We start from the raw sequence: 21,147 nt of genomic DNA on the forward strand, positions 1-21,147 counted from the left end.
AGGACCCGTATTTTTTTATTTTGTATATACATTAATTTTTGCATGTTATTTTTAACTTTAAAGTTAATTATTTTAAAACCGGAAGTGACATCACATATAAGGCTCAATTTTTATTTTTGTCTATTGCCTTAGCCTCGAAAAAAAACATAAATGACACTGACAAGTGACATTTAAACTTTGTTTACATGCCAACCAACAAATGGGTCATTTGTTGGTTGACATTGATATTTCTGATGATACAAAGTAGGTACTTATCATGTAAAAAAATAAGCAGAAGCATTTTTTCATCTGTGTAGGCGGTGGCATGCTCTGGGACATATTATTGTATTGACGGTCGAATGGCGTAGTGGTTAGTGGCCCTGACTGCTATGCCGAAGGTCCCGGGTTCGATTCCCGGCTGGGGCAGATATTTGTTTAAAGACAGATATTTGTACTCGGGTCTTGGGTGTTGATATTTATATTTAGTATCTATCTATCTATGTATTTGTGTAGATATATCAGCTGTCCGACACCCATAACACAGGTTCTGCCTAGCTTGGGGTCGGATGGCCGTGTGTGAGATGTCCCCACATATTTATTTATTTATTTATTTACATATTAAATAGAGGTCATCTCTTAATAAGTACTAACCATTTTATATGATAAATTAAAAAAATATTGAGAGAGTGTCAGAACAGAATTTATGAAAATGACCCAAATAAACAACAACGACTCGATAAAACGTCAACGTCAATCAAAAATGAAAGTGAAAGTTACTTTGTTTTTAAATCTTTGACTTTGATCATCAAAATGCATCGCACCTGATGCATGACGTCATCAGCACTTTTTTACTATTTTATGATTTTCTCGAAAATGATACATCCAAAAAATACAAAAACATTTTTTTTGTGGCCTTGAGAGCTAAATCTCGAAATGGTTTTCGATTTATAGCAGCTTTAGTTTTTTGAAATGTTGTCCATTGATCAAGCTTTCCCTGGTTACGATCTAACCGACTATGGAGAAATTGGAGCTTAACATTAGAGATTGACGTTAATTCTCTCTATGATGGACTGATGATTAATTCCCGAAAAAAGCATACACAACCTATATGTATTGTATTCCTATACAGCATAATTATAATGGAAGCATTATCATCAGTGAACTTCATAAATGCAGGCTTTCTCGATGTAATATCCGAATAACATCATAGAGACGTCCGCTTCACTTGTGTCGACCTGCATTAGCGTATTTACCATGACTTCAGGAGCGTTTAATCATGAATTTGTCTTGCACCGCCAAAACATAGCGGCAAACCCTAGGTTATAACAATGAAATCATATGTTCCATAATCTCACACACGGCCACCCGACCGGCCACATAGCCTGTAATGTGCAATATGCAAAGTGACCCACAGAGCCTGTAACGTGCAATATGCTGTGTGACTCACCGGTTCCCCCAGTCCAGCTTGGCCACGAGGCGCAGGCGCAGCGCCCGGGTCTGGTCCTGGGTCAGCGTGCCCGCCACCAGCGCACGCCGCCCTGCCAGCAGCTCGCGCATCACCTTGGCCACCGCGCTGAAGCGGTAGGTTTCGCGCTCCTGGAAGCAGAATGGGCCGTTAGAAATGTGTTTTTATATGAAAGTTAATCTCGATTTCTCTTGGTCATGACATGACACGTGAACGGCTGGACCGATTAAGCTAGATATTTACCCGGCTGCGAAGGAGCAGGGTAATGTTTTTCGATTGTATGTTTGTATGTATGTCTGTTTCTTTGTTCCCTCCTGTAGCCTAAACGGTTTGATAGATTTTGATGTATGAGGTATCGTTAGAAGCGTATTAATTGCGCGATGGTTATAGGCTATGTGATGTTACATTAAAATGTATTAAGCGCCCTCTAGAGGACATAAAGTGATAATCGAAAAAATAATATTTTTCCAACTATGCCGTGATGGGTATCAAATGAAATGGCTTGATTAGCACATTACAAAAATATGAATATTGTAGGTATTTAAATTACAACACCAAAATTATTGAATTAAAAAATGTTCATAAACTAAAACCCGACCACTGACATAAAATTTCATAAAATAAAAACAACTAAAAGTTACAAATAAAAAATATATAATTATAAACAAACAAAAAACCCGACTGCACGCTAAAAAGATGAAAACAAGCCCCAATGTTAATGGAAAGTATCGGAGGCGGGGACTAACTTGACCGCCACAAAAGGTCTACCTATCTAAGTAACATTCAGCTAAATGGTGAACTCTCTGCTAGTCCCCGCCTGCGATACTTTCCATTAACATTGGGCTTGTTTTCATCTTTTTAGCGTGCAGTCGGGTTTTCTGTTTGTTTATAATTATATATTTTTTTGTCAGTTTTCTGTACAAGGAAGTCGACTGTCCCAGGCTATCCTTCTGTGCTCGGTAAAGCAGTATTATGTCCTTGCTTCTGGGAGACAAGTGTATGTGTAACAATCACTAATCGCTACAACACTCTGCCCTCGGCCTTCCTCATCCAGCCACTACGGCGAAATGCCTGTTCGGGGTCTCCACTCAAGAACTCCAAAAGCAGACTTGTCATGCTAGTGTTATTAGGTCGGCAGTCTGGTTCAACCATATACCTGATATGTTTTGACGGGACTGCAAATGTAGGTATGTGGCAAATCCTTAAATTGTACGGGTTGCCAAGATGCATATTGTTTGTACAAAAAAAACTTGCTATCTAGGAATAATTCGCATAATTTTCATACACCTACATATGACTCATATAGTCACGAGATACAATGGTAGATTGAACTATGACCCTAACCACCGCACCGCCGCCGCCGCCGTAGTAAGCATCGTCATATTTAATTGCTAAAGTAGCTTGTACATAAAATGGAGTCATTTACATATAGGTACATCATCAGAATGAGGCAAAAATACTTAATTTAAGTTTATAGTAAGCGCCTACATGAACAAAATTTTGCTTAGTATAGCAGAAAGTATGAGACAATATTATGAGACATTTATATATACCTATACCTCGTAGGCTGTTTACACGATATACCTAGTTATGTATAACATCACATATCCTTTAAATAGCTACATGTTATCCATTCTCAAACATAATTTTCATGACCCTAACCACCGCACCGCCGCCGCCGCCGTAGTAAGCATCGTCATATTTAATTGCTAAAGTAGCTTGTACATAAAATGGAGTCATTTACATATAGGTACATCATCAGAATGAGGCAAAAATACTTAATTTAAGTTTATAGTAAGCGCCTACATGAACAAAATTTTGCTTAGTATAGCAGAAAGTATGAGACAATATTATGAGACATTTATATATACCTATACCTCGTAGGCTGTTTACACGATATACCTAGTTATGTATAACATCACATATCCTTTAAATAGCTACATGTTATCCATTCTCAAACATAATTTTCATGTTACAAACTTAACTCTAGTCATATTCTTCAATAAATCCTTCTTTCTCAACAGCAGGAAACGTGAAATTGCGTCAGAACACACATTTCCTGTCATCTAGGTGTTTGCTGATCGCCATACACGTCATGTCGTTTAGAAACGCTGCACGGGCATTTCTAAACTATGACGAATAGTACAGGTGATCTAGATAGGTAATGTAGGCATGGCCGATGTTTTCAATGCCTATTACTACTATTTTCAATGCCTATTTCGCGCCTACCTACCGAATTTGTAACTCCCACAACCAAAACTTTCTGTCAGCAGACATTTACAACAAAAAGAATGTAGCATTCAAGAGGCTTATTAATAATATGGCTCATAGTTTGGCGAGATAACTTTAATTTTAGTAGTTACTAGGTTTGATTTTGACTGGTATAGCATTTTGTTTTTAGCTCTAGATTAAGTATCACATCTTTTTAATATAAATAAATGTTTTAAAAAAAAAAAAAAAAAAAAAAAAACATGCACTCACGCCTTGTACTAATGTACTCCCTTGCCGGGTAGGCAGAGGTGCATTGCTGCACCCACTTTTCGCCAGAGTGTTATGTTAGTTAGTTAGTGATAAATGTTTTAGTGATAAACTTTTAAGGTGATAGGCTTAAAATAGTTGTTATGTTAAATTTAAGTTACTTATAGTCTATTACTGTTGTTTATCCATAGAAAATAAATAAATAAATAAATATTATAGATTTTAATTAAATAATTTATGGATTATGTTATGGCTGTAACGTAGGAGTTTTTTTCTCTGTGGCTAGGTATAACCTGGTGGTTGGATAATTTAGAGGTGAAAGGTATCGCGGAATGTAATGCTTTAGGGGACTTTTATATAAAGTCCTTGTTTACGAGCTTCCACTCTCTGATAGAGAACAATTTGTTCTTTGACAGAGAGTGACAAAACAGTTCAATAGCTAAAGCGTCCAGTAAGTTTTTTTATGAATAAGGGAGCTAGTCATTTATTTAAGATTATCGAAAAAGAAATGCTGATATTTTCAAGTGTTCTTATTCCAAACTCTATTTAAAATAAAGAATATAACCACTGAGTTTGCAGAAACTGAACGTGACTCACAAATCCATGAACATATTTACATAGAAGACATATTTAGGATATTCAAATGTAAAAATTATTTAAATTCAACTATGACAAAGCCTTTCAGGTTTAAAATGTATGACTGTACAGCAAATACACAAATATACATCCATAGTTAATAAGGCTAAAGTAAGTCATCATAATTTACACTTGACTGTTTAATTTTGTTATCATGTTGTATTTGTATAAGTAAAACCCACATCCTATCCTATGCCCTTCTACTCTTCAGGTAAAGTTTGTGTAAAGTTGTAAGATTTATTTGAACAGTTTACTCTAGATTGTTACCTCCATTCTTGTCCACAAATAACTGCTTAACTAAAGGAGCTTTTCTAGGATAGCTTTCTTTTGTACTTGATTAATGATGGTTCAAACATTATAAAGTTCTTGAACATTTAGAATACCTATACTTGTGAGTTCTCTCTCTCTCTCTCTTTTGCTGTTTTAGGGGCCGTCCATTAATCACGTGAGGCTCAAAGGGGGGGAGGGGTACTGAAAACCTCACGAAACATCACGATGGGGGAGGGGGGGTTCTCGTTAGACATCACGTGTATTAATTTTTTGTCAAAAATTAGGTATTTCTGAACCGATATTTTGGACGGCGCAAAAATTTTAACTTGTAGTATGACCTATATTTTTTCCAGTCAAAAATTGCCTTTACATAGATTTCCAAAAAAATACACGTGATCCAGGGGGGGGAGGGGGGGTTGGTCCCAAACCTCACCAAATATCACCAGGGGGGAGGGGGGGGTCAAAAAATGAGAAAAACGACCTCACGTGATTAATGGAGGGCCCCTTATTGTATTTTGACTCATGAACTCTACCTGTAGTGTTAGTTACTAACAAAGCCACTTACTAACAAGAATAAAAAAAATGTACCCACCACATAGAGTTTCTTCCATAGCCGAGCCCATTCTCTAAGCACATTAGCTATCTCCTTCACTAGTGGATCATCTTTTGGCTCTACAATAGCATTCACTCCGGTGCCCTTTACAGAGCATGGTCGTATAGACACAACCCCAGTAGGGAATATACCCCATGAGGACCGGTTCTTTATACAAAACCCACGGTACCAGCCTGCAAATATAATAAATTTACAAGTAATTAGTTTCTAGTACATTTATCAGACTGAATGCTATAATAAGAGTAAGATATTTAATTTACCTCCATTTTCTTCAAATATCTGGACAGAATCACCAATTTCTAGTGGGAGTCCACATTGAACATCACCCTTCCAGTTGTAAACAGCTGAAATAAGAGAGTAACATTCTTGCAAATACAATGATTATACATAGATTAGGCTCCGTTACGATTCCAATTTCTACACCGTAGAGGGTTGGAGGACAATTGGGTAGAGTTGCAGAAATTATTATAGTGAACATCAGCTGCCTTTGTTTGAAGTTATCGGTATGAACTTATCGTATTATTTATTATGATGTTGGGCTTTTATGGTTTATGTGTGTACCTAAAGTTTAGAAGCACTTAAAATTCAAGACATATATTTCATTTCCGCTGTTGGAAGTCCTCCGAACAGGATATTGTGGATGATTGGAAGGAATACTTATGATTATAATACTTACCGACTGCTAATTTACAAGTTTTCAATGGGACCCACATCTTGCCCTCTTTGGAAAAAGTCATTAGTGCGACTAAATGTTGTTCCTCAAACCATTTTGGGTAATATTTAATTAATTATTCGCAATAAACACACAGTTTCAGGAAAATAAACTCCGATCCCGAAATAAAATATTGACAAACTAATAGACAATGTTGCCATCGAAAAAATATCCTCACAGACAAGGCTGGTTTAAGAATGACGCGTGTTACCGCACGCAAACGCCTGGTTGGCTTAAGAAAAGGCGATTGTACGTTACGCTTATATGTGCTGAGATCAAGCTCAAGAGACCCTTGCAGTCACTAACCACTCTCCAATATGATCTTTGTGAACATGGAATGAACTGTACTTCAATCCAAATAAAGAAAACTGCCGATAGCGATAGCCCATCCCTAGAATACAGAGCGTTGCTCTGTGATTTTGACAGTGACAGATAACAACACAGATCAAGATCAGTCAGTCAGTCACCAAAATATACCCACTCGACTCGACTTGATAATCAACTATTTGACTAAATATAAATTGGAATATTCAATATAAGTTGTAGTTTTTAAACAATCACTACTATATTTGTATTGGAAGAAACAACTTCAGAGTTTATTTATTCGCTACTGGCACAATTGCCCACAAAATGAAAGTTGTGGTTAAGAAGTTGCAAGGGGGAGAATGCAGTCTAGATGTAAGCTATTTTTATGAATTCACTTTCAAATTCATCACAGGCTGTTATGCTTACTATTTCATTCATCAAATTTTACAAAATTACGACCATTTATGTTTTTTCAGGTACAACCTACGACAGTAATACTTGAAATGAAAAAGGAGATAGCTATTAAATTGGGCATACCTATCCAAGAACAAAAACTGTTACTTTTAGGAAGAACATTAGCTGACGAACAGTCAGTACAATCATATCCATCGATAAAAGATGGCACAAAACTTAACTTGGTTGTGAAGAAACCAGATGGACTATTGGAAGTTTCTCAAAAACATTTTAAGAAAGCTGGTATGTCTGATGCTGAGGCCACAAGTGCAGCTCAAAGGCTAATAAAAGTAGTTGAAGAAAAGTTCAATAAACTATCATGGGATGACATCGACAGACTTGCTCAAGACTGCATTGTGACTGAAGGTGGCGCCATGGATAGTGAAATAGTTCAAGAAGTTTATAGACTAATATGAACCTGAAGCCGAGTGTAACATACAAGTGAAACACAGACTTTCTGCAACAATAATCTTGTTAACTCTTTAGTCCAATCATTATAATGTATCACCTTTAATAACGATTTATGAATTAATTCAGCAATTTTTTGACATACATAAATAGTACTACTTATATTTAACATAAACTCGTTGAAGCAAGCAAGCAGCCTGAGCTGCAACAATATGTCCATTCAGATGTGTGATAATTGCTGCATACATATCTCCTCACTCCTTACCAAATTCACAATCAATGGTGGATCATATCTAAGACTCTTAGACCATTTTAAATATGACTATTGTGGATTCATTCCACTTCATAAATCTTATTCCTTTTTGTGAATGAACTTCCCTTTATCAGATACTTCAGCTGTATAAATAAAAATGAATTGGCTTATGTTTTGGTCATTCTGTATAGGAATAATCACTAGGTGTTGTATATTTTCATTAATTTAGTGATGGGTATAAATAAAAGTTGGTAAGATTACTTTTCAATATTTATTTAATATCTACCTTTAATTACAGCTTTAATGGCAAGTAACATCAAGACTGAAAACATTCTAGTACAGTCTAACAGTGCCTTCGTCTGAATCATCAAGAGTATTTCCTCATAGTATTATATATCTATCTATAGCTTGACCCCAGCAGTACTGTGCTGTGGATAGAGACTGGCAATATGAAAGAATTATTCCTTTCTTTCCTTCATCTGTATTTTTAGATTATGACTGACATACATGTGCATGAGTCTCCCTTTTTTGGTCAAACTATAGGTACTAATGGTTGCCGAAATTAAAACATACACTCTCATCAATATCATAGTACAAAGTATTTGCTCAGTATCATTAAGAAGGTTAGAAGATCACAACATTTACGTTTCGTTTTACAATAATTAAAGACTAACGAAATGCCTTCAGTATATTTCATACACTAAAGATCACATTGTAAAATGATCCTTCTCACAATGGCACAACTTAGTTGGTATTTTATTTTATAATAAAATTAAGTATTACTTTGATTCCAATGACCATAAGCCATCCCATCCATATATTCTCACTTCCGAGGCACTTCCTTTAAACCAACCTTAGATTCAAACAGTCACAACCATCAAATGAGCCTAAGATCATTCAATATTATTACTCGTCAAGCATATTCGGAACTGATTTACCTAAAATAAATATCTGAAAATTCTTGTCAAAATGTAAAATAATAAATGCATTTCGATATCTTACAAAGATAGCTCGAAAGGGCGATCTATGTATAAAAAAGAAAGTTACGGAGAGAAATTCATTTCATAGAAAAACCTATGATGTCAAGAACAAACTAAAATACGAATTTAATACTTAAAAATAAGCACCATAGAAAGAATGCGACATTTGTCTGAGGATTCAGTAATACGTAGCGGTTCTATGTTAAAATCAGTCAGTCGGAGTCGCTGTCGTCGTCCGGCGAAGACTCCGACTCGGAACTATCTGGATGGTTCTTTGTGATTTCAATGCAGTTGTCTACATCGGTCAGTCTTCTCAGAGATCGCCCTGCGAACAAACATACGGTTAACTTCTCACTCCATGTCACGCTCTGCTAGCTTAGCATGGGGGTCAAGACGTGCATGTCAAGACGTGACAAAAGTCTTCCTTCGCGCTCGCTCTCGAGGCCGCGCGATGTGAGTGAATGCGTTACAATACTTATGTCACGTCTTGCGACCTGTGCTAGCTGTCCTGGATTACATAGCGGCAGCGTGTTGCAAACATAGAAATAATAAAACAATGTTGCAAATGTGGTATAGTAAGCCGATAGGTGGCGACTGAGCTCTTCATTCTCAACCCTTGGTCCATCAGAAAATTATGGATTGCTATCTTTATTCCAAATAGATGGTGGAAGGAAGTCTTTAGGTACTATTTTTTAAAACAAAATATGTATGTAAGAACAATGTTAAGGACTGAGACAGCGCAAGGCCATAAGGCTGTATTGTTTGTTAGTACTTATTTGTAAAATATGCTTTCGAATTACCTGTAAGAGTGGTGAGCAATCTATTTTCATTTCCAGGGGGCATGTTGATTGGTCCAAGCGTCTTGGCTAGCTCTCGCGCGCGGTCTGCACCTGAAACTGTTCACATCATATTGCAAAGTTAATATGTGTAGATGTCATTAAATTACCATTGGTATAACATGAAGCAACAGAGGTAAAGACATTTAGAAGCTACAACTCAGGGGAGCAATTAAGTGATTTATGTGACTATTAGCAAAAAACAAATCTTCTTTCATACATTTTATGTACACAGTAAGTATTTTCAGATATATGTATTTTCATATTTGTAAGGCATATATTTTATGGTGTAAATTGTCTTACCTCTAGAACCTTCTTGGCAAGGGTCTTCTGTCATATCAACTCGTTCAGTTTTGTAGACGCCACTGACTAGGTCCCACGTGAAAAGGCACTGAAAAAATATCATTGACATCATTACCATCAGTGAAGTTCAACACACAATGCCATACAACAGAAAGTGGCGTAAACCACGCAGTGACGTACAAGACACTCACGTAAACACGCAGTGACGTGCAACACACAGTGTCGCATAATACACAATGAAGTAGGCTGCAAATAAACCTGACCCTTTTGCAGTAGCAATGTCGCCGTCGCCCGTTCCGTACACAACGCTATATTTTTAATGCATTTGATTACATGGCCGTCGCGCCGCCCCGTAGTCGCTCCTCCACCGTCGCAAGTTTTGTACCCGCACACTAAGAGGGGTCAGGTTTCTGTGCAGGCCACAACAGTGAAATGTGCTTTATCACCAGTATATTAGATTAATTACCTATATTTATATCTCTCTGTTTATATGTAAATTAATATTGCTGTCTAAGCCAAATAAAGTTTTTCTTTCTTCTTTCTTTCTGACGTACCTCGGCGGCGTACTGGCGGCGGTGCAGCAGGCAGCCGGCGCTCACCTCCGAGCACGCCTCGCACTCCGCCGGCGAGCCCTCCGCGTCCGACGCCCACAGCCACATGGCGCATAGCTGCAAAATGTAAAGTTATTAATATTTGGAGACATACCACGCACAGCTATCTAATCAATATCTAGGGGCAGAGTGTAAAGGCGCCGACACACTAGTGGACGCGGCTAACCGCGACTGATAGTTTGCACGGTCTTTTGGGACAGTTCATGCCAGATCGTTTTCGGACGTCTGAAAGCTGAACGACAAAGACGTTCGAGAGCGATCTGGCACGAACTGTCCCAAAAAATACAAATACATGGAAAGATAATAAAGAACAAAACAGATAAATAAAGCACAAGTGCTCATCACGCGAATGTTTCGCTGGGCGGGATAAGGAATTTAGAGATTTGAATTCCGGGAAACAGGTGGAGTACCGCCTAAGCTACGATGCGTTTAAAAATTCAAAAAGATCATACGAATTGTAAATTATGAAGAAAAATACGATTTCTCTACTTACACCAGACAAACACCCGCTGGACTGGCAAACATCGATGACATGGCATCCCCAGTCGAAACAGTAGATGAACTTCTTGCCATTGATCTTGCAGAGTCGGCCGCACACCTCATTGCACAGCAACTCCGTGTCCAGTGAGCGTTGTTGCGCGCGTATTGTGAGCGGCGGATTGTCGGAGTTGAGTCGGATGCGGTCCCACGCGGCCGAGCCCACGGCTTGTAGAGGCGAGTAGCCCGCGCCGTGGGCGGTCAGGTGAAGGGCCACGTGGTAGCCTGATATACAGTCGTCTGGAGGGAGAGATTAGGTTTTAGAAGGTATGGAAGGTATTAAATTATGAAGTGTATAGTATAGTGTTCTATATATATATAGAAAATTCAGTAGAATAAACTTATATACCTTCAGAGTCAGTGAGTATTGAGGTGATCTCATCATCGCTTTCAACAAAATATCTTGTGAAGAATTTACTGCACTTGGAGTTCCCCGAGTGCACCAGGTAAGGGTCTTGCGGGCTGACGGGACAGTCGGACAGCGTCTTGGACGTGTTGTCGTGAACCGCTATCGTCTTAAGAGAGCCGTCGTCCAGCATTTCCATGACTCGGTACTCGGATTCGCTGTTCTGGTCTGACTCTAGGGCGGACAGTCCCTTGTCGCCGGGCGGGTCCGGGCAGGGCGCGGGCGAGTGCGGCCGCGGGCTGATCTGGTTGTGCGCGCGCAGCACCTCCACCGGCGGAGACTTGGCTCGCTTCTGTGGCCCCTTCCCGCTATTCCCAATAAAATACTTCCTGTTACTCCTCAACACTCTGAACGGCACTATATTCTCGTTGTTATCTTCCGAGAACTCGTACTTTTTGTCGGCTAATCTCCGTTTGCGGAACATGCTCAGTTTTTCGCATTTCGTTTCCGCCTCCTCGACGAACTCATAAGCTTTTTCCGCGATGGTTCTGTGCGTCTCGTTGAAGCGCGACATGCTCTCGGCGGGGCGGCGGCGCGGGGAGCGCAGCGGCGGGCTGATCAGCGTGCGGATGGAGGGCGACGGGCCCTCCCACTCCTCCATCAGATTGTGCGAGATGGAAGACGCCTGGATCACCAGCTCCTGGCCCATCATCTCCGGGATCTGCACTGGTTTAGACAGCTGATATGGCTCCTCAAAGTCTGAGAAGTCTGCCAGGATGTTCTGCACCACATTACTCTCATACTTGGGCGATTGGAAGGCTGCGGAAACGTCTGAAGCCGGTGTGCCTGGATTTGTATCTAATGAGTGGACACTTTCCTCTTTTTCTACCGTCAATTTGTTTTCATATTGCATTTCATGTCTATCTTGGTCAGGTTTAACTAAATCGATTTCTAATATGTGAATAAAGTCGGTATAAATAATAATTTGATTTGAGTAAGCCAACTGAACTACTGGCTCATACATGCTTGAGTCAGAGGTACAAAAGAACTTTGTGTGCATGGCAAAGTTGTGCTCCAAACACCTCTTCCCCCAATTAAGATCATCTGAAAGAAAGCATGTGGTCATTTAGTATATAAAAAAATGAATATTATCTATTGATAATACTCTACCATAGAAAGAGTCATTTACCTTCATCTTTAGTAAGAGCAGCACATTTCTTACAACCTAAGCGAGGTACTCCTATGACACTGAGGTATGACCTTTCTGAGCATGAGTCTCTGAAAAAAACATGAGTATGTCTATGTAATGAGATATAAACACTTATTGATTTTCATACCTACTCTATTCTGGTAGGGGTAAAGTTCCTATACATATAGCTTGAGAAGAACTAAATGTAATCTTGTTCTCACCTACTAATATGTAGGACCAATAATGTAACAAAATAATGTAGCTTTTATGTATGTGTGATGTATGGGACGGCCCTGCCACATTTTATAATTTTCTATGCCAATAATATGAACATTCATGGATTACAAGTAATTAAGAATGTTCTTATAATATTATTTTGAGAACTATTTATATATTTTGTTTCTTTTTAGATATAAGAATCAGAATAATATGAGAGTGCACAAAAACGTTCATGTTCAGCATGGTAAGTCATTAATAATATAATTTTTTTATTATCCTTGTTGAATGAGGAAGGCCAAGAGTTATGCACATCTTAGGAGAGGACTCTATCCAGCAGTTCCTAATGATGATGATCCGGATAGACCTTGAGGCAGCAACAACAGCAAACAAAATCAATGCCCTTAAGATTAATAATTACTATTAGATACTTACGCTATGCCATAGACAACTAATACTCCCGTGTTGTGTTTCCACTGAGCCATGGAGATGGTGACCTTGCTGTCCACACAGTCGTCTCCGAACAGAGGCACGCTGTGCACCGGCTGCACCATGCGCCCTGGCACCCATGACAGGAAATGCAGCCTATAATATGCCAATAATCGTCATAGTTACTTAGAACACATGCACAGTCTAATTATCATTATACACTGAAAGATATGAGCCTCCTCTAAAACAATTTTATTCCTCCAGGACATAACATAAACATGTATCATACAATACACCAATTTTTACATAATTGTTAGGTACTTCAAAATAATTATTATGAGTAGATACTCACGTGAATTTAGAGCTTTCCCTGAAGTTATTGTGAGTGGTGTAGCTGTAGGTAAAACTGAGCAGAAACTGTCCACACTGAGAGAAACCCATGAAGATGTGTTCTCTTAGGTAGTTTATCGGCACTATGTCCATCAGACAAAACCGCAGACGAGCAGGTATTCGTTCAAACATTTTAGGACTCTTTTCATGTTTCTTCCTTGCTGTTCTGCCATATATCTATGAAGATAGTAAATTACATTATTGAAATGAAGGCATGTATGAAATAATAATAGGGAGCTCAGCTTATTAAGTGGAAGATAGTTTAATAGCATCGATAGCAAATAATAGTAAGGTCAAATACAATCCAAAAATAGGCAAAAAAACTGCAAAGCAAGCCAACATTTATAACATAAATGAAAATATTAAACTTACTTCTCGATTGAAAAGTTTATGCACAATGTTGGTGCCATGGCCAGAGTCTGCCTTAGGACTATTTGCATAGGATTTATCTAACTTGCTTTTTGTAAAAGAACTAGAATAATCAGAATCTTCAGATGCAGAATCCATGTTTGTTTGATTTTGATTTGATATTTTATTTTGACAAATACTCAGTTCTGCCAACTGCATACCAAGAAACTGTTTATTTATAGGGGTTATTTAGTATCACGCCGGTTTTTACACGTCGGTTAGTAATCGAAAACGCACGGGCATCGGGCAGGCGGGTGGCGTGTGTGTACAGATATAATTAAAAAAAGAAAATTTATTCTGTGTTCTGTACAAATGTCAAAGTCAAATAAATTCAAAATTTCACTCGTTTCTCGTTTTCATGTCGTTTTGTTTTATTTTCCGTAATTAATAGCCCTTTAGAGTCCGTTTTATTTAATTTAGCATAAGTTTAGGGAAAAAGCATGGCCTAAGGAGGCCTTTGCCCAGCAGTGGGACACGACACAGGCTGAATAATAAGTTTAGGGAAAAAGCAGTTGTCATACGTCACACCCAGTGAATATCGTCAATATTAATTAATTAGCTTAAGGTTATATCGGTGTTTCAGAAAACTTGGCATATTTGCTGAAGTGATACCGGTTACTCAAATAGTTATAAAATGGAACCTATGACCCTGGGAAGTCCAACACATTCTCCATCAGGCAGCCCCAATGTGGGGTATTTGCCACCTTTTCTTCTGGGAGAAATCAATCCACCGGCTACTCCCAGAACTAACAGTCTATCACCAACTAAAGGTCGAAGCCTAGCGTTTGGTACGTTATAAAATAAAGGTGTAAAAGAGAAATTGTTGAGAATAAAATATATTTAAATTACACCTAAAAATCAGGATGACTCACCAACCAACTATTTTTAAATGAAATTTCAGGCTCACCAACAAGTCCTCAAACCTCAACTCCAGACCAGAAGAACTACCGCCAGAACTTTTCAATGCATCAACAAGCCATTTACAACCAACAAAATATGTTTTCAAACATTCCTGCATCTCCCAATGTATCATCATATTCAAACAAGCCAAATGGCCCGCCCATAGAAGACTTGTTTGATACAATCAAGAGTAATGAGCAGACAATGAATAAATCTGCATTCCAAGATCACAGCTTTATGGGTTATGGAAACAATAATTCTTTACTTCAGAACTCATATGTGAACAACCAGTCTCTGCAATCACCGTGGCAGGAAAGTTGCCATGAACAAGATGAACATTGGATCACAGTTTTTGGTTTTCCTCCCAATGCTGCCAATACTGTTTTAGCTAGATTTAGCAACTGCGGTGCCATATTAGGTAAATTTTAAAATACTTTATTTCTAATTGTTAATCATATTTTAAGTACAGTACATGTTACAGTAAATAAATTAATCATGACAACAAACCATCCATTGCAGATAAGCAATATCCAACTCAAGGCAACTGGGCCCACATAAGATATGCGACACGGGCGGAGAAGGAGCGAGCCATGGCGCTGAACGGGCGGCAGGTGCTGCCAGGGGTCATGGTGGGGGTGGTGGAGTGCCAGGAGCCTCCGCGCATCACTGTTGCTAGTCCCGGAATTATTACATCACCAGAAAGGTAACATAATGTTTTGTCTCTAATTCTATGCCATAATAGATAATAATGTGGTTTGTTTGATGATACATATTTAAAGTTTCAACTGATGAGGGAGGAGGGTTAAGCTAAGGGTGTTATGCCTCCTTAGCTGTCTATGCTATGCTGCCTTCCAGAAGATGATGTCCAGCAATGGACTGGCAACCACAGGTGGCTGTAAAGTTTACTATAACAATTGTCTTATCTAGATTACATAAACTATCAGCTATACTTCAATTAAAAGATCCCAATGAAGCTGCGGAGACGCTAGTGGATTTGGTTTCCACAGCAATAAAAAATAATCAAATTACTAAATATATCCCCTCCAGAAAACGCTGCATCCAACCATGGATAACACCTGGTATGTTACGCTGCATTCACAATCGTGATAATTTACACTGCAATGTTAAAAAGCATCCTGACAACCAAATACTTAAAATAACCTATACACGTTACAGAAATTTCTGCAATAAGCTAGTGAAGAAACTCCGTAATAACTTCGAAAGGGATAAACTAAGTAATGCTAGTAATAACCCCAAAGTACTTTGGAACACAATTAGATCAATCTGTAATCTCAATAAGGATAAATCTAACGACTCTAAGAAACTAAAATCCATTTCGTCATCCACAATGAAATCTGCCAACATCGTTAATGAACATTTCTCTAATATTGGTAAAGACCTTGCTGAAAAGTTAATTGCTTCCTCGCCACCAGTAGCACAAGACAGCCCTATTCGCAATCCCCCCATCGACTCCTTTGTTCTTCAAACAGTTGATTGCCTAGAAGTAGAAACTATTATTAATAAACTTTCTAATGAGTCAGCACCAGGATGGGATAACATAACTACCAAGTTCATTAAATTAGCCAAAAACCTACTCACTCCAATTATCTGCCACATATGCAACCTCTGCTTTGAAAAGGGACAGTTCCCAACGGTATTTAAAAGAGCTATAGTTACTCCAATCCATAAGGGTGGAAGCAGAGACGAAGTCAATAACTATAGGCCTATATCAGTACTTTCTGTGTTTTCGAAAATATTAGAAAAACTTTTAAATAACAGACTCAAATCATTTCTTACTAAAAATAAATTATTGTCAAAAAATCAGTTCGGTTTTCAAAATGGAATTTCTACAGAAGATGCAATTTTAGCATTGACGGAAGACATTAGCAAAAACTTAGATAAAGGCTATAAATGTGTAGGTGTCTTCCTAGATCTCGCTAAGGCCTTTGACACCGTCTCTGTTCCCATTCTTATGGACAAGCTGTATGCCTATGGTATTAGAGGATTGCCTCACATGCTTCTCATGGATTACTTATCAAATCGTCAGCAACAGCTTAAACTTGGCGAATGCGTCAGCGACTCTACAATTATCTCGTACGGCGTCCCGCAGGGCAGTGTCCTCGGCCCAACATTATTTTTAGTATACGTTAACGATCTCTGCAATTTAGAAATCCAAAATTGTAACATTTATACTTACGCCGACGACACAGCCCTTATTTTCCAAGAAGAATCCTGGGACAGCCTAAAGAATATTGCTGAGTCCGGAGTAACTAAAGTTTCTAAATGGCTAAGAAATAATTTGCTTACGTTGAACGTTAAAAAAACAAAGTTTGTACCTTTTTCGATCCGCAAAAATACCCTACCTGATGCTGAGTTTAGTATTAAAGTACATTCTTGTGCAAACCCTAACGTAAATAATTGCCCCTGTAGTAAAATCGTAAGGGAAACTAATATTAAATACTTGGGAGTCACACTAGATCAGCATCTTACATGGAAACCACATATCAACAACACATCTGATAGGGTAAGAAAGCTGATCTGGGTGTTTAGTAAGTTAAGACATGTCGCAAATGCTAAACTTCTAATAACTACTTATAAAGCACTCGCTCAATCAGTTTTATGTTACTGTATAACTGTGTGGGGTGGAGCAGCTAAGACCCATTTTATAACGATCGAGAGAGCCCAGAGAGCCCTTATAAAAGTTATGCAATTTAAGCCGATACGGTTCCCAACTTATGAATTGCATAACACATATAAATTACTGACTGCGCGGCAAATCTATATTTTAAATATTATATTAAAAAAACATAAAAGCTTACCATTTGACAAACAACATATGCTCAAAAGAAGAAATGACATTGTCTGTAGGTCTTCCATATTTAACACTAAATTTTCCAAAAAACAGTTTATGATCCAGTGTTCATCAATCTATAATAAAGTTAATAAAATAATTCAAATTTATCCTTTGACTATTAACGAAATTAAAAGAAAGTTACCTAATCTATTGTTAAAATTTAGCTATAAGGAAACAGAGAATCTTGTTAATTAAAATGTTAGCCCATTGTCACATACACACCACACACACATACACACACACACACACACACACACACACACACACACACACACACACACACACACACGCACACACACACACACACACACACTTTACATTACTAACCAACTCAGATAGTTATAATAATATATATACCTACTATTCTAAAACTTAAATTAATAGCGTACAGTGTTTTAATATACTGCTACTTTCAAAATAATTATTGTCGTGGTGAAAGAGCGGGGTACCTAGTAATACAGGTTACCACCTAGTACAAGGGCCCTTGCCATTTTTGTTAATGATTTGTTTGTAACAATAAATACATTTTTGATTTTTTTTTTTTTTTGATTTTGATAAACATCTGATGAAGGCTTACATTGGCCCAATCAAGTTGCCAATCACTGGACGTTACTAAGAGCATTCTCACAAATGGTTATGATTATAATATTGTTTATAATTAATTCTAGGCCTACGACTGGAGCGAGGTCGCTCTGCCCCACGCCGCTGCCGGCGGCGCCGCTCCCCCAGAGGTCCAACGGCATCATCTCCAAGGCTCTAGACTACGTCCTCGGCTGGTGACATAAGTTCCTCGTTAGTCATTGATTACTACAATATGAAAGTGCTAGAAAATACCTGGATCACAAGTGTGAATTGATGATTAATATAGTGCATGAATTGATTTATTGATGTAAATCTACTCAATTGAATTTTTATAAGACTTTGTCCATACAAACATTTACTTCAAGAGCAAAATATACAAATTATGATTGCATTGTTTTCTTGGTTTATTTATGAACATTTAAGTACCAACCTATACGAAAGTGCAGGTTAAATGATAGGCACATGTTAAGTTAAATCGATAGTTACTTTATTTCTACACATAAAAATACAAAAAACAAGTGTTGATACCTACTAATAATAACATAGAATCCCCATGTTTACAATTTCTCGTCACTGTTCACCTTCTCAACCTGGAAATAAGTATGATGGAATAAGATTATTTCATGGTAGTGCCTTAAAGCTTAACATTTAAAAACATCATTTCAGGGGATACAGATACACTTTTTGTTTTCGTACTTGAATGGATAGGAAAGGTCCTACCGTGGCAACTGCCTGTATTTATTTTCGACCTATGTAAGATCATAGCTAACCACATAATACTCTTAATGGACAGTTGTGAATGTGGTAAAAATATATAAAGTATAGGTAGTCTCAATATCTTAGAGATTTACAGTTACATAAAGGCATTATGTAAAAAAATCTGAGGTGAACTATTTACAGACTCTGTGAGGATATACAAACATAGTTAATAAAGTAAAGATATTTGTAACTGACAGCTGAATCTAGAAAAATATCTAACGTAAAAAATTTAAAGCCTCTCAGGAACAGTGAAAGAAGGTTAATAGGTGCTTATAAATAGTATAGTTTTAGAGTTAAAATTATTTTTATTAATACACTAAAAATAAAAGGACAAACAGAATCATGGATAAATTGCCCCATAAAAGAGGAGTGGCATTTAAACTTGGTCTCCCGATTTTATTTATTGCTCTTCTTTATATTATGCTGTTTTTCAATAGATTTTCAGTAAAATATAATTGGGAAATAATTTAACATTATACAAATCAAAGTGCAATTAATTACTTGTGAATGTGCTCAATGGTTGCATTTGCAAGATCTGTCATCTTTGGATATTTAACATTGTGTTTGTCCAGCTCATTCTGAGACCATAATATCATGCGGAGCAGGCTGCATAGCTTGGGGTTTGTGTATTCTTGGTTCTCCATTTTAAGTATAGCAGCATTTAATTCACTTGCAATCTGTAACAAGCATGAAAAATATTTGTAACTGACATGCATAAACTTGGCAACTCAATGTGGTTAGGATTATGGGATGACATAGTATAAGATGATTATTACATAAATTCTACAGAATTATTTAGTTTAGGAAGCAATCTAAGAGGTTCCTCAATAAAGCATGTGAATGCTCTGTGGTATGTTAAAGTCCCACTGGAAAGACAAAGCTGAGTTAGTCCTTCATTCATCAGGGCCTGCTACTGCTGAATGAATAAAATGATAAACTTCAAATGAGCCCAAAGACATTATTATTCATAATATTACTAATACAAACTTACTTTTTGACTATGGGAAGGCAGCAGAAGATCAGCAAATGGTGAAGCATGTGGGTCAGGGAATGCAAGGAGAGCGAGTGAGCGCTCTAGCTCTGTCAGTGCGGTGCGGTCGGCAGCACCAGCCTCAGCCAGGGTGGCACTTGCAAAAGCCAGGGCTTCCTCAGCGCGGCCAGCTCTTATCAACTCTAGCAGTTGCAGTTGCTGAAAAATTTAAATTGTCATGAGTAAATAAGTAATTCTAGGTGAGCTTATTTAAAAATCATAATTATGAATTTAAAAGAAAGTAAATTGTGGGTGTGACCGAGTTTCAAGGACAAAGGAAAAAAGCTTTTGTTCACAGAACTTGTTGATTAATTGTATCTGTATAACACAGTTGAAATTATGATGCATCATTACGCCAAATTCATAACATGAGGAACCTTATTCAGTCTGTTATACCTGTAAATGGAAGTACAAGTAGCGGTCATTGTCAAGGAGTTCTGGGTGCAGAGCGTTGACCATAGAGATGGCCTCGGGGATGCGGCCTCCTTGCACGGCCTCGCGGATCATGATGCGCTCGTCGAGGGAACTGCACAGCGCGGGCTCTTGGAGACCAGCCTCTTGCTGGAACTTCAATGCTGCTTCTTTGAATCCTTCTGCAATACAATATTTAGAGCGTGTCAAACGGTGTAAAGTGCAAAGGTTCAATTTCATGTGAAAATAACTAGAGGAGAACGAGGACAAAGCAACTACTTACCTGTGACCAAATAGTTCATTATCAACATGTTCATGTCTGTGCGCGAAATCTGTAGATCGTCACTTTTATTGCGGTCGTATGATTTCTTGTCCTGTTTCTCATGTAAATTATTGGTAGCTATTTCGAAACTCATTTTGTGTTTCTGATTTGGCAATTTTAACTGCGATTATTGAGATGGTAAAGAAAAACTTTTGTGTTGTATTTTATTTTGTGTCAGCCTCAGCTCAGCTGTTTGTTAGTTAATGTTGTCAAACGTCAGTGCTGCCAACCCCACAAAAAAATAAAAGCCTCTATCTTGCTCTATGCTCCCCTTTTTAAGCTCTGTGTAGCAATAAAGTGTATGCATATGGCCGAAAGTTATCGGAATCAAACAAAGTTGTGTGTTTCGGCCAGACTTGTTTGATTTATCAGTAGTATCTACATATTTAATAGGTATTCGAACGCTATACACTTTGCCAACCAGGGAACCTAAAGTACTTCTCTATCCCAACCACATCCCATCATTCCCGT

The 21,147-nt window shown here is 37.9% G+C and overlaps 5 protein-coding genes across 5 annotated transcripts in view; 2 read left to right on the forward strand and 3 right to left on the reverse strand.

Annotated features, from left to right (window-relative positions):
• LOC105389834 (dedicator of cytokinesis protein 3) overlaps positions 1 to 6,304 on the reverse strand; it is a 51,830-nt gene extending 45,526 nt beyond the window's left edge. The window contains exons 1-4 of the mRNA XM_048628858.1: positions 6,118 to 6,304; positions 5,702 to 5,785; positions 5,421 to 5,614; positions 1,427 to 1,575 (exon numbers count right to left, since the gene is read on the reverse strand). Of these exons, the coding sequence (XP_048484815.1) occupies positions 1,427 to 1,575; positions 5,421 to 5,614; positions 5,702 to 5,785; positions 6,118 to 6,178 (488 nt within the window). The 5' untranslated portion in view covers positions 6,179 to 6,304. The remainder of the gene's footprint in view (positions 1 to 1,426; positions 1,576 to 5,420; positions 5,615 to 5,701; positions 5,786 to 6,117) is intronic.
• Positions 6,305 to 6,600: 296 nt separating this feature from the next.
• On the forward strand, positions 6,601 to 7,833 carry LOC105390268 (ubiquitin-like protein 4A). The gene is made up of 2 exons (XM_011561540.3): positions 6,601 to 6,831; positions 6,936 to 7,833. Exons 1-2 carry the CDS (start codon positions 6,784 to 6,786, stop codon positions 7,326 to 7,328), a joined length of 441 nt encoding a protein of 146 aa, XP_011559842.1. The 5' UTR covers positions 6,601 to 6,783; the 3' UTR covers positions 7,329 to 7,833.
• Positions 7,831 to 13,952, reverse strand: LOC105389836. The gene is made up of 10 exons (XM_038105723.2): positions 13,783 to 13,952; positions 13,373 to 13,587; positions 13,027 to 13,176; positions 12,376 to 12,464; positions 11,190 to 12,290; positions 10,797 to 11,080; positions 10,247 to 10,360; positions 9,693 to 9,780; positions 9,354 to 9,449; positions 7,831 to 8,878 (listed from the first exon to the last, which is right to left on the reverse strand). Exons 1-10 carry the CDS (start codon positions 13,915 to 13,917, stop codon positions 8,766 to 8,768), a joined length of 2,385 nt encoding a protein of 794 aa, XP_037961651.2. The 5' UTR covers positions 13,918 to 13,952; the 3' UTR covers positions 7,831 to 8,765.
• Positions 13,953 to 14,319: 367 nt separating this feature from the next.
• On the forward strand, positions 14,320 to 18,545 carry LOC105389821 (nucleoporin Nup35). The gene is made up of 4 exons (XM_011561006.3): positions 14,320 to 14,606; positions 14,720 to 15,136; positions 15,238 to 15,421; positions 18,241 to 18,545. Exons 1-4 carry the CDS (start codon positions 14,453 to 14,455, stop codon positions 18,350 to 18,352), a joined length of 867 nt encoding a protein of 288 aa, XP_011559308.3. The 5' UTR covers positions 14,320 to 14,452; the 3' UTR covers positions 18,353 to 18,545.
• Positions 18,546 to 18,619: 74 nt separating this feature from the next.
• LOC105390265 (glucose-induced degradation protein 8 homolog) lies at positions 18,620 to 20,893 on the reverse strand. The gene is made up of 5 exons (XM_011561536.3): positions 20,638 to 20,893; positions 20,340 to 20,536; positions 19,905 to 20,102; positions 19,415 to 19,590; positions 18,620 to 18,744 (listed from the first exon to the last, which is right to left on the reverse strand). Exons 1-5 carry the CDS (start codon positions 20,768 to 20,770, stop codon positions 18,732 to 18,734), a joined length of 717 nt encoding a protein of 238 aa, XP_011559838.2. The 5' UTR covers positions 20,771 to 20,893; the 3' UTR covers positions 18,620 to 18,731.
• Positions 20,894 to 21,147: the final 254 nt, after the last annotated feature.

The sequence above is a fragment of the Plutella xylostella genome, chromosome 22, assembly GCF_932276165.1.
Source record: "Plutella xylostella chromosome 22, ilPluXylo3.1, whole genome shotgun sequence".
Taxonomy (NCBI): Eukaryota; Metazoa; Arthropoda; class Insecta; order Lepidoptera; family Plutellidae; genus Plutella; species Plutella xylostella.

Coding starts and splice junctions, on each gene's coding strand:
- LOC105390268 (XM_011561540.3), top strand. CDS start 6,784: ATGAAAGTTGTGGTTAAGAAGTTGCAAGGGGGAGAATGCAGTCTAGAT. Junction 6,832..6,935: donor GGGGAGAATGCAGTCTAGAT/GTAAGCTATTTT, acceptor ATGTTTTTTCAG/GTACAACCTACGACAGTAAT.
- LOC105389836 (XM_038105723.2), bottom strand. CDS start 13,917: ATGGATTCTGCATCTGAAGATTCTGATTATTCTAGTTCTTTTACAAAA. Junction 12,465..13,026: donor TTAGTTGTCTATGGCATAGC/GTAAGTATCTAA, acceptor TGTTTTTTTCAG/AGACTCATGCTCAGAAAGGT. Junction 9,781..10,246: donor GCCGCCAGTACGCCGCCGAG/GTACGTCAGAAA, acceptor ATATTTTTTCAG/TGCCTTTTCACGTGGGACCT.
- LOC105389821 (XM_011561006.3), top strand. CDS start 14,453: ATGGAACCTATGACCCTGGGAAGTCCAACACATTCTCCATCAGGCAGC. Junction 14,607..14,719: donor AGGTCGAAGCCTAGCGTTTG/GTACGTTATAAA, acceptor ATGAAATTTCAG/GCTCACCAACAAGTCCTCAA. Junction 15,422..18,240: donor ATTATTACATCACCAGAAAG/GTAACATAATGT, acceptor AATTAATTCTAG/GCCTACGACTGGAGCGAGGT.
- LOC105390265 (XM_011561536.3), bottom strand. CDS start 20,770: ATGAGTTTCGAAATAGCTACCAATAATTTACATGAGAAACAGGACAAG. Junction 20,103..20,339: donor ACTTGTACTTCCATTTACAG/GTATAACAGACT, acceptor TAAATTTTTCAG/CAACTGCAACTGCTAGAGTT. Junction 19,591..19,904: donor TGCCTTCCCATAGTCAAAAA/GTAAGTTTGTAT, acceptor TGCTTGTTACAG/ATTGCAAGTGAATTAAATGC.